The 12,546-nt window shown below is 38.7% G+C and overlaps 1 protein-coding gene across 1 annotated transcript; it reads right to left on the bottom strand.

The window, feature by feature from the left end:
• Nucleotides 1-457: 457 nt before the first annotated feature.
• On the bottom strand, nucleotides 458-1,399 carry LOC100667179 (olfactory receptor 5AL1-like). The gene has a single exon (XM_064289132.1). It carries the CDS (start codon nucleotides 1,397-1,399, stop codon nucleotides 458-460), a length of 942 nt encoding a protein of 313 aa, XP_064145202.1.
• Between the last annotated feature and the right edge of the window lie 11,147 nt (nucleotides 1,400-12,546).

The raw sequence follows: 12,546 nt of genomic DNA, 5'->3' as shown, positions 1-12,546 counted from the left end.
CTATTAGGAAAATTATCCAGAGTGTTCCAACCCAAAAATCCTGCTATTAAACTTTGGCTGGTTTTCCAGATTATCTATGCAAAAAGGTTTGAAATATAAGATACCAGATGTTGATCTCAATATTACGTGGATTTCATATAAAATAAGTATTTCCCAGCACTCTATTGAGGAAGGATATCATGGCCAAAAAGGATTTCTCTTTCTTTCTCTAACTCTCTCCCTTCTTCTCTGTGTCTTTCTCCTTCCCTCTCTCTCTCCTCTTTCAACAACCAAGTAAAATTTACAAAATATATTTCCTGGGGAAAATACTGGGAATAAACAGTGGATGAGACTCACCTTGAGTCTACAGAACTATACCTCAGAAAAGTGAACATGAACACTTGAAGTAATATATTTGGCTTTGTCATTTCTCAACACTGTGACACTAGACAAGACATAACTTTAAGTGGTTCTTCCTTTATCTAATAGCCAAACACAACTTTTCCGTAATTCCCTTCAGTGCATTTTTTACCTCCTGGTTTCTCAAGCTATAGATCAGTGGGTTTAGCATGGGAATCACCACTACATAAAACACTGAAGTAAATTTATCTTTGATCAGGGAATGGGTTGACTTGGGCTGGAGGTACATAAAAATAAGGGTCCCATAAAATATTGTGATGGAGGTCAGGTGGGACACACAGGTGGAAAAGGCTTTCTGTCTTCCTTCAACAGAGTGGATCCTAAGGATGGCTAAAACAATGAAGCCGTAGGAAATTAACACAATCAGTAGAGAGAAAAGTGTATTGAACCCAGCAATAATTAACAACATCAGCTCTTTGTCTTGGGTGTCAGAGCAGGCCAAAGCAACCAAAGGGACATCGTCACAGTAGAAGTGGTTGACCATACTGGAGTCACAAAAAGACAAACGGAATGTCATCACTGTCTGTACAAGACCCACAGTAAAAGCATACACATATGTGCTAGCAACCAGATGAATACAGAGTTTTCTAGGCATGAGAACGACATAGAGTAAAGGGTTGCAGATGGCAACGTACCGATCATATGCCATGATGGAAAGCAAGTAGAGTTCACAAACTACAAATGTGATAAAACAACACACCTGAGTGGCACATGCATAAAATGTTATACTTTTAACTTCATACAAAAAGTTCACTAAGGTGTTTGGTGTGACAGATGAAGTAAAAGAAAAATCAACAAAAGCCAGATGGTTGAGAAAAAAATACATGGGTGTGTGAAGCAGAGGACTGATTTGGATTAGCACCATCAAACCAAGATTACCCAGGACGCTAATTAAGTAGATCACTAGGAAGACACTAAAGAGAATGGCTTGAAGGTCTGGGTTATCTGTGAGTCCCAAGAGGATGAACTCAGTCACAGCCGAATGGTTGCCTTTGGCCATGAAAAGATTACAATAAACCCCTCTAAATCACAGTTCCAAGCAATCTTGAGTCTGTTGGTAAAGATCAAGCGGATGTTAGAAGATGATTCTGACCCCCCATGAGAATCTTCAGGCTAGTTCTGCATTCGGAATGAAGGCATCTGATCTAGGCAGAAATTCCAAAACTTGAAATTATTTTAAATTGTATAAGTAGAAAGGTAGTGTTTTATTTAAAAATTTAAATGTAAATTATAATATAATAATATAATTGAACCATTTTTTAATCTATTTTTAATAGGAAGAAAGAGTTTTTTTGAACATGATGTCAGAATATTTTTTTTAAGTTATTGAAATATCTTTAATAAAAGTGTAATAAATGAAAATAAATTTTAGTTAAAAGGAAATTAATTCAAAAATTCATTCCAAAATGGTTAATATTTTTTTTTTTTTTTTTAAGATTTAAATTTTTTTTTTAAAGATTTAAAATTTTGACTGCTGTTGATCTCTGGACCATAAATTCATGATAATTTCTTTTTTTCTCTTACCTGTAATTCTTCGTTTTTTTATTCAATTATTGTGCAGTATTTTTGAATTAAAGGAGAAAAATGGCATAGAAATATGAATAGCCTCTTCCTACTTGAAAATTGTATAACAAAGTTAAACATGCATTAAATAATTCAGAAAGCTCATTTATGGTGTATGATGCAGTGTCCAAATGCAAAACAGGAAATGAAAAACATCCTAAGCTGAGTCTGTAGAAATGCAAGTTGGCTTCTAGATAATTAAAATGTGGTCAATTTTAATGAACTTTACCTGAGCACAGTGATTTGCCTTTCTAACTCTTTTGTCTCAGATTATATTTATATGAAGGTTATAGGTTGATAATATAGCTTTCTTCCTTATTTTGAAGATATATGAACTCAGGCAGATAATTTAGTTTTTATTTGTGGTCTTTGATCAGAATGAGATGAAAAAGAATAACTCACTAACTAGTCCCAGCCTTGAATCCCTAACCTTAACTCACAGTTTATTCAAATAGTTAATTTTCAGAGCGGAAAGAATTGCCCCATTGACTAGAAACAAAGCAGCTTTGGAAAGGCGTCCCATGTCCATGTCAAATGCTTAGAATAGTGCCTATCTCATACTATATGCTAATTAAAATTTATCTCTTAGTAGTATTAATATTGTTTATGTTGAGCCTTACTCTGCAGAAACGTGTGTAATTCCAGCATAGTAATGGATGTATGAGTTTGTTTTGCAATGTTTTGAAAAATGTTCTCCTGTTGCCTCACTAAGTTCTGATCTTGAATCCCTGTCCCACATGGATCTTATTCTCTCTAGTACTAACATCTCTGTGATATTTTAGATCTTGCTTTGATATGACCAAACTCTCTAACATCTTCAAACATTTTATCCTCCCTTGCTTAAACTAAAACTTGGTTTCCCCTTGAACACCTACATCTCTCCAGGCCACCTCTCTGCAGGCTGCTTAATGCGTAACTCTCCACATATTTCTAATTTGGGAGGTAAGGTAAGGCATGATTTATGCTCAGAGCTTTGTTTTTTATTTATTATTACACCTCTCATTTGAGTAAACACTCCTGATGCTTTGAAGCTAATATGCATCATCATTGTTGTCACTTATATATGCCTAGGCCACTCCTTCGTATGTGTTGAAGATTTTAACACCAGGATCGTTCTGTCCCTTTTCCATAAAGTTGGCATCAGTGCTCACACAGACCACACCTTTAATGCATTGCTTCTTGAATTCTTGAAATCTTGAGATCAAAACAGTGACCCCAAAACCAATACCCTTGAACTTCCCACTCTCATGGCTCCATCTTGTATCTTGTTTTATCTGGAAATTGGTTAAATGCTAAGTTTCCAAAATTAAAACATTATCTTAAGATCACAACCATTTGCCCTTCCTTATAACATCTCAGTTATGACAATACAACTTTTCATACTAAGGCTTCACTCATATCACTATTTCCCATTGATTATTTCTCTTTTATTTTGCCACCTCCTTTAATTCTTCCCCTACATAGCTTAGATTCCATGTTTTATTACTACAATTATTCTTGTCAACATCCTAAACATCCTTGTCTTATTTTTCTCCAGATACATCAAAATCTGAGCATTTCAAAATGTTCTGCTCTTCACAATTGTACCTGAACTACCAAGAAATCAACCAGGCAAAACTGAACAATTACAAGGTTATCGTACTCAAAAGTAGCCACTTACTTGTGTCCAGAAGGTTGGCTTTTTCTTGAATCAACCATCTCTTAGTGTGTATGTAGCTATTATTTCAGACTCTGAATTTCTTCATACATTTCTATACCACCCACCTTACTCCCAGTAAAAAAAAAATAGATACCAAAATTCCAACATAAGAGAGAAATTTAAAGTAACAATGACAACAAAATATTTCAACTTCATTTGAAAATTTCCACAAACCTACCTGCTTCCACATTTATCCTTTCCATTTTTTTTTTTTTTTTTTTGTGGTGGGTGGATGTTCTATTTCTAATGCTGTGAAGTGTCATGAAGTCAGTTCTGACTCATAGCGACCCTGTTTACAACACGACGAAACACTGCCTGGCTCTGCACCATCCTCACCATCATTACTATGTTTGAACCCATCGTTACAACTGCTATGTCATTTCTTCTCCACTATAATTCAAATGCAACAATTCTTCTTTAGTATTCTTTATTTACGGTCCTACTTTCTCATACATAGGAGGCAATTGAAAATACCACGGCTTGGGGTCAGGCCCAACTTTATATCTACTACCTAAATTTATATTTTGATCACATACTCTTTTGCATTCGATATCTTCTCCCTATTCTAATTTAATCAACCTTTCACAATAATCTATAAGCAAAGTATATGGTCAAACCTCACCAGTGTTCTTTCATTTCTATTCCTCTCCCTTTACTTAAGCTATTCCTCCCCCCTCCTCTTCTCTTCATCCCTTTATTACCAAACATTCTAGAAAAGTCACTAATACCCTCTCTTTCACATTCATATGTTGACCTATTATATTACTGTCATGTGTTTTCCTAGCATTGCATTGAAATTGCTTTCATCAAGTACACCAACACTCTCCTTATTCCCAAATCCAATGAAAGCTTCATATTTGACTTCTCTGTTGCACTGGACACAGCAGACATTTCCTTTTATGCTGAAAACCATTCTTTTTTGGCTTCCAAGTCACCAGAATATCTGGATTTTTCCATTTTTTTGTCCACTTTTACTCTTGCTTGATAGGTATGCTTTCTTTATCCATACTTTAAATGACCTTTTTGCTTTAGAATTCTACCCTAGGCCAACTCATTTCCTTTTTGAGCATTCTTGTTGAGAGCTCTCATTTAACAATAGGAAAACAATTGTCATTTATATAACGATGATGCACAAATCTAAATATTTAGGCCAGATTTTCCTCTAAGCTCCAGGTACATACATCCAACAGCTTTCCAGGTAACATTAGTTAGATATTTCAGAGATACCTAAATCTAACATATTCAAAAGAAAAATCAGATGTTCAAAACCACCCCACCGCACTCATATGCCTTAGAGCACATGTTTTCTCAGTGAATGCTCTATCTCCCAGCTATCATCCAGGTGAGAAACCAAGAAAACATTTCATATACCTTCTTTCCCCCTCTAACAAATAATCCATTATTGAAAACTTCTAAGTGTTTAATCCATTTTTCTCAAATGCATCCTCTTCTAATGTCCTCTACATTACGTATTTTTTTTTTTTTTAGACTTCTATCACACCTTTCCTGGAGGAAAAGCCTAAATACTACTCTCTAAATTTTATCCTGGTCTCTAGTTTTTTTTTTTTTTTTTCAGTTTTAGAAACTTCTCTGTGCTTATGGCAGCCTGAGAGTTCTTCCTAATTTGCAAGTCTTAGCTTGTTCTCCAGCTGACCTTAGGATAAAGTTCAAAGTCCTTGAGATGGCTAAATCAACCCTTGATAAACAAATCCTTGCTTTGCAGACTAGTTTTATCTCTTGTGGCATCCCTCATGTAATCTCCATGCCTCAGACATGTGGCTTCAGTTTCTCAGATGTGACCACACATTTTGTACATAGTTTTGTCAGAATACTCCTTTCTTTACCTTCACCACTCTGGTTGGCTACTTTCTTTCAGCTTTTCCTTCCAATCCCAGGGGAAATTTCACTTCCTTCTGTAGGCCTTTCAATATCAAGTGTTACTCTGAACTATTCATCCACCTGGTATTTGTCTATAACCTACTCTAAATTTCAAATTCTTGGTAAGCCAAGATGCTTCTGTGTTTTCCCTAGTTTTATCTCCAATACATAGTATGACTCAGCAATTAATAGACACTCCACATGTACTTGTGGAATAATTGAACAAACAAATTCAAATTTTGTGTTACTCTAAACCCTTTTTTACTATCTTAATTACCTTTAATATTTTTTTCCTACTCTTTAGCTGTCTTTGAGTAATCTACAACAAATCCAAAAATAATTCAATCAACCTTGAAGCCAATTCTGGGAATGCCAACAATACTTACCATTACTTAAGTACTATTAGTACATTTTGTATGGTTTGTTAGTCCCTCTAGAGCTTTTCCTTGTATTACATCATTCTTTAAAATTTATGAAAAACTTTGTAATGATGTCTCAGAAGCATAACAAGTTATGTTATGATTGATCTTTTGGGATGCAATTTGCCTCACAAGCAAGGAACAATCGCTTGAAATGGCAGATCACCTTGCTGAGCCCACATCTAATAAGGAAGAATTATTTAACAAAGATCATTCTAATGTTTTGGAAAACCACATGGAAAATCTTTAATTGTACTTGGTTTACCTTTTAAGTCTTTTTATTAGTCTTATTAAATCTATGAATTTCAATAAGTGGTTACGTTATGTATTAGATCAAAATATATTGACCCATCACTAAGTAATGATTTGGATTGTGCCAAAGATCCAATACTAGATGAGAAACTGAATCTGTTGCAATTAACAGTTGGCATGAATTTCTTTTCGGCCTACTGCTGTATTTAGTTGAATCTCAGAGAATCACGCTTGAAAGTTCTGGTCACAAAGGATAATAACTTAAAAAGAACTCATTTTATTTCCTGCACTGTGCTAGAAAGAATTTAAAGGTATAAAAATCAAACCCTCCGATGAACTCTGTTCATTCCTATTTCGCACATAAGTGTGTATAGAATAATAAGTAGAAAGATGAACAGATAGAAAAATCATAATCAACCCTTCTTTTTATACATACACACACACAATCTTATTTAATATGAACATTATGTCCAAAAACATCATTCTTCTGGTTCTTAATAATACAGTTCTGAGTGGTGCAGTGGTTAAGTTCTTGGCTGCTAACCTGAAGTCCCCCGTTCAAACCCGCCAGCCACTCCATGGGAGAAAGATGTGGCAGTGTACTTCTGTAAAGATTATAGTCTTGGAAACCCTAGGGAAGAGTTCTGTTCTGTCCTATATGGGTCACTATGAGTTGGAATTGACTCAAGCGCATCAGGTTTGGTTTTTCTTGTTTGGCATCATGGATTTAACAACCACAACAAAAATATCTTGAACAGAAATCTTATGCTGACTTCTATAAGAAGCCAGTATAAGAAGCCTTATAGAAGTCAGTATATCCTTTTGCATTTTTTATTTCTAATTAATCTATAATGATTGTGCTAATGGTATTTTTTCCATAGAGACATGAGAGTGTTTCCAGGAAGCTTGAAAGACACTTGCCAGCATATACACAGTTTTATGGGCCTGAGAATCTGTCCACTGATCGTTTAAGGAAGGTATTTTAAACTTCTTCCCCTCTTTCAAAACCACAAATTCTATGTGCAGGATTATAGGAACACATTATATGGACAGGTAGTCCAGATGTTTATATCACCTATCTCTTAGGTGTTTGTTGCAGGAAGTTCTTTCTGTCAATCCATGCCATGGTTGCATGGGCTAGGGATTCCCTACAACCAACAGCTGGGGTTAATATTTGGGCCTAATTTACAAATGGTTGTTACATTATGTAAGGATTAGTTAGAAATAAACTGGTGTTGAGACATGAAGCCGCAAAGTTCAGCACTTCAGGGAGACAAAGGTAGCCTCAGGGCTCAGCCTTTCTAAGAGACACTTCTGATATATCCACCTACACCAAGCAGAATAGGGTGCACATTTTTCTGAAACTGTCCTTGACAAGATAGCTATAGAATGGACCAGAAATTGTCCTTGACAATATAACCACAAAGCACCCATAGTGGGTCTCAACCAGTCTTAGCAGGTTTTTTATGCCATCTCTACACTTCAAGTGACCTATTAGCTCATTAAGTATAAAATATTTACCTAAATACCCCACCAGAGAATGGAACCCTTGTCTAGAGAAAATGCATAGTCATCCCCAAGCCCTGAGTGTATGAGTTAGGTTCAATCCTGAATATTCATGAAGAACTTGCATTCCCTTGTCTGCTTTCTGTAAAAGTTCCCCTCCTCAAGCTTCCTGCAAGCAGTCTTGGAGGCAGCAGCCCTGATTGCTCCTTTCCTTGTGCAATGAAATAAAGGTGCCTTTCTTCTCTCACCTCAGCCTTTTGTTTACTGGCTGTAACAAGTTACACTGAGCAGAACCTGAGTTTGGTTTCCACCAGGCAGCATTTCTGGCCAGCCAGTCAGGAGTCATTGCTCGGTTCCTGAGATGGGCTGTGCCAGGGACCCCGCCTGATATCTGGCCCACCTGGAGAGTTCTCCAGGAGACCTCAAAGAAGTCCTAAGGGCCCATCTGCCTCAGACCCAATGGTGTCTACGTGAGCGACATGAAATGTGCCTACGGTTATTTGGTAAGTACCTAGGTAAAGCCTTAAAAGAGGCTGAAGAAGCAAGAATATTGACCATTGATGGCATAAAAAGCTCTAGGTATCTGAGATTATTTGGTAAGCACCCAGATAAAACCTTAGAAGAGTCCAAAGAAGAGGGAGTATTTACCATTGAGGGGGTAAAAGGCTCTAGGTTTGGTAAGTAACAGGGTAATTCCAACATAAGTTCTTACAAGAGTCCCAAGAAGCAGGAATATTGATGGTTGAGAGTGTAGAAGACTTTGGGTGCCTGTTGGTGCACTGAATTAGGTTGTGTGAAAGTATAAGTGTGTGTGAGTCTGGGAAATGAGGAAAGTTCATGAGATCCTGAAATGCAGCCAAATAAGATGCATCTTTAAAAACTGGGGCTATTTCAGGTTAGACCCAATGAAAAAGAAAAAGATGATTTTCTTTTGTAATGCCACATAGCCTCAGTATGAATTGGCAGATGAGTAAAAGTAGCCAGCAAACTGGTCTCTTAACTATACTGTCCTCCATCTTGATCTTTTCTATCCTTGCAAGGGTAAATAAGATAAAAAGTATTAGGTAAAAGTTTTCATGACTCTGTACTAGAACAAAGAGTTACAGAAAAATGTAAAATCTTAGTTCAGAAAGAGACTGTTAAATCACAATTGCCAGTCCTCTCTCTTGACTCCCAAGAGGATCTTACAGCTCCCACTGCTTCAGCATGCGTACCAACCAGTATAGCCCCCACTGTTAAGCCCCCTCAACTTTCGTATCCACCCCTCCCTGGTCATTCTGTCCTGCCAGTGGGCTCGCTGCCCTCACACACAGAATGGAACGACTTTGGGCACCCTCATTTGTCTGTTAGGGAAAATGAAAATACCCCGGTCGACACCAGTTCTTGAGGGAGTCATGGTATCTTAGAACCATGCTCATGAGTTCACTGCTCTGAATTCCAAAAGCCCTGAAAATAATCTCATGGTTAATATAATCTTTTAGGCACAGTGCCCCCAATATTAAAGGAAAGCTTCAGAAAGTACAAGGAGGTATAGGGTTAAAAATCTCTCAGCTAGTGGGACTGGCCTGCCAAGTTTACTCTAACTGAGATAAGGAGCAAGCAAGAAAGTTACAATCTAAAACACCAAGCAACCTTCCTAGCTGCTGGCTTGCAGGCTGGAGGCCATCCCCTAAAGAAATAAATAAGAAGAGGGAGATGAAGGCCTCAGGAGATGAGAAGGCCCCACATTCCTTTGAAAAGAAACAGGTGCAGCTGATGTAAAGAAAAAAGACATTGAATAAGAGTGTACAAAATGCCAACCAAAGGAACTAAAAAACAGAGAGGTGACGCAGTGCCCAATCATGCCACTAGAAGATGAGTCAAACTGAGGCAAGTCCTTCACCTGATCTTCTGGTTATAATGAAGGTGGAAGAGAGAACCTGTAAAGTTTCTGGTAGATACTGGAGCAGTCCATTCACTTCTGACTCCTCTCCTCAAAAAAAATTAATGATAAAAGAAGCTACCCCAATGAGACAGACGCTGTCCATTGTGGGAGTATCAAGAAAAGAACGCCCTCCCTTCCTACAACCTCTAACTTTTTCTATACAAGGAAAATCTTTAATATACTCCTTCCTTTACAAAAAACAGGTGGCAGTTACAAATGGCCCACACTATTGGGCCCCCAACTAATTATAGGAAAGAAGAACATACCAAATTTAGTCGATCCAGTTATCAGAGATGCAGTAGTGTCATAGGTGTGGGCCACCAGAGTACAGGAGAGAGCAAAAATGTCCCTCCCATTGTCACTGAATTGTTACCTGGTATAGTTCTCCCAAGGCTTAACCAGTATCCCATCAGAGCTGAAGCCTGACAGGTACCGGGCAAAATCATCACCAGATACCAGAAACATGGACTGCTCAGACCATGTTCAACACCCCCCGTGCGGCCAATGAAAAAGAAAAATGGAGACTACCCGTTCTTTCAGGACCTTTGAGCTGTCAACAAGGTAACTGTTATGGTCCACCCTGTAGTCCCCAAACCATATATCCTGCTGTTGACCTTATTGCCCACCTTTTCTAGGTTCACTGTTCTAAGCCTGAAAGATGCCTTCTTTTGCATCTAAATGGAGGAAAAATTCAAGAAACCTTCACCTTTGAGTGGGAGGACCCAGGAACAGGACAAACACAGAAGTTGCATTGGCTGGTAAGTCCTCCCACAGCTCTTTAAAAACAGTCACACTCTTTTTAGATCAGCTTTAGTCCGAGAATTGTGACAACTGACCCTAACCAATGGTGTCTTCCTCAATATGTGGATGATCTACTTGTCGCCAGTCGCAGACCTTGAGCTGTTCACTGATGGAAGCAGTTACATTGAACAAGGATAAAGAGAAGCTGGATATGTGGTGGTCACTTTAGAAAAGGTTCTAGAGCACCTCCCCCAGGTACCTCTGCCAGAAGTCCAAGCTCATTGCCATGTGGCAGGCCCTTAAAATCGTCAAAGGTAAGTGAACAACTATTTGTACTGATTCCAAGTACATGCCTGGGGTATTGCATGCACAGTGGCAATCTGGAAGGAAAGCCTCCTAAAAGCAGGAGGTAAGGACATTAAATATTCTCAAGAGATCTTACAGCGTTTATGAGCTGTTCTCCTACCCACCCAAGGACAGTAGTACACTACAAAAAGCATTAGAAAGGGGACACCATGGTGGCCAAGGGTAATTACAAAGCAGATGCAAGAGAAAATAAAGCTACGATCCAACAGAAGCCTGTTGTAGTAGCCCTGCTAACTCCCCGTTTAGAGTTATTACCACCTGACCTCCCCCTGGACTGTCCCTAACAAGATAAAAACATTGCCAAGATGCGGGGGGAGGGCACTTTAAACAAGGATGGATGGCTGTACACCCTTCATGGGTAGATTTTCGTTCCATAAAAACTCATACACTTTATTCTACAGAGAGGCCACCTATCCACCCATTATGGACAAGATGGACTATATGATTGAGTTAAGAGACAATTAATTGGACCAAAGGTCCACTATTTCAGCAACGATAAAGAGCTGCCCCACCTGTGTGAAAAATAATCCAAAGAACACTGCTGAATCATCCCCAGGGGTCCAGCAAACTGAGACAATATCTGCAGACTACTGGCAAGTGAATTTCACTGACTGTCTCAAGCTTCCAGGAATTACAAATATCTGCTAGTTTTTATCGACACCTTTACTAACTGGGTTGAAGCTTTTCCTTGCAGGCCACTGAGGTTGTGAAACACCTCCTAAACGAAATTATCCCTTGATTTTGGCTTCCCATCTCTATTGGCAGTGACAATGGGCCCCATTTTGTGCCTTGGTGGTGCAATCAGTGGCAACTTCCCTGGCCACTAATTGGAACTTACACACAGCCTTGAAACCACAGTCCAAGAAGACTAGAAAGACAAGGCTATCATCAAACTTAGTCAAGCCGTTGCTACAGGAGGACATTTAAAAAACTGCTGGGTCTGTCACCCTCTCCCAATATGGAGTTCAGAAGATCCTGACAGTTTATTACTGACCCAATTTGTCCAAAGCCTAACAGGCATTTCCCTTTGGACACCAGGAAACCCTGAGTCCATGGCCATAAAAGTATTCACCTGTCTCATGCTCCAGATACATGCTTCAATCTAACCCCCAGTAAAACTGTCCATGTCAATTACAGTTTTTACTCCCAATGCCTAATGGGAGCATCGACGGTATCCTTAAAGCCAGGAGAATCAACCAGTGAAGTGTTTTCCCCATCTTGTAACCAAGTTATTTCCATTTGGAAAGAAAGTTGTGTGCTAGTAGACCATCCCGATAGACCTACCTGTGATACCAATGTTACTTTTCATGTTTTTCACTAACCGTCTGCCTTTGCCAAGAGGACCAAAACTCCCCACATTTTCTCTTTTGGTAATAGGTCTTGTCACCAGGACCCCTGATATTTAAATATCACCAGTTTCTTAAATAACACATCTTGCTTAGCAGCATGTGCCCTCCACTCAGGATATGTCTTTGTCTGGCCCAGCTGACCCCTGTACAGATGGGTTATTTGACACCTCAACACCAAAATGACTGGGCAGTGCTCTTTGGGCTCACTACCCCATTTCAAGTGTTTAATGTAACTAACTGTTCTGTGTCCACAGCTCACCGAACTAAACGCAGCCTACAGGACATTGTCCAATGGGGGTTATTTGGAGCTAGTTTCTTTATCCCTTGTATAGACATAGCCTCCCACGAACTACTCCTCCACAAACTGTCCCACTCCTCACAAGTCATTGCCTATTCAACAACTCAAGCTGTTAGGACCCAACAAACATCCTTAGATGCTTTAGCTAGAGT

This window comes from Loxodonta africana, chromosome 7, assembly GCF_030014295.1.
Source record: "Loxodonta africana isolate mLoxAfr1 chromosome 7, mLoxAfr1.hap2, whole genome shotgun sequence".
Classification (NCBI taxonomy): domain Eukaryota; kingdom Metazoa; phylum Chordata; class Mammalia; order Proboscidea; family Elephantidae; genus Loxodonta; species Loxodonta africana.
The sequence above is the reverse complement of the archived record's forward strand: the minus strand, read 5'-3'. Positions and strand labels throughout refer to the sequence as shown.

Coding starts and splice junctions, on each gene's coding strand:
- LOC100667179 (XM_064289132.1), bottom strand. CDS start 1,399: ATGGCCAAAGGCAACCATTCGGCTGTGACTGAGTTCATCCTCTTGGGA.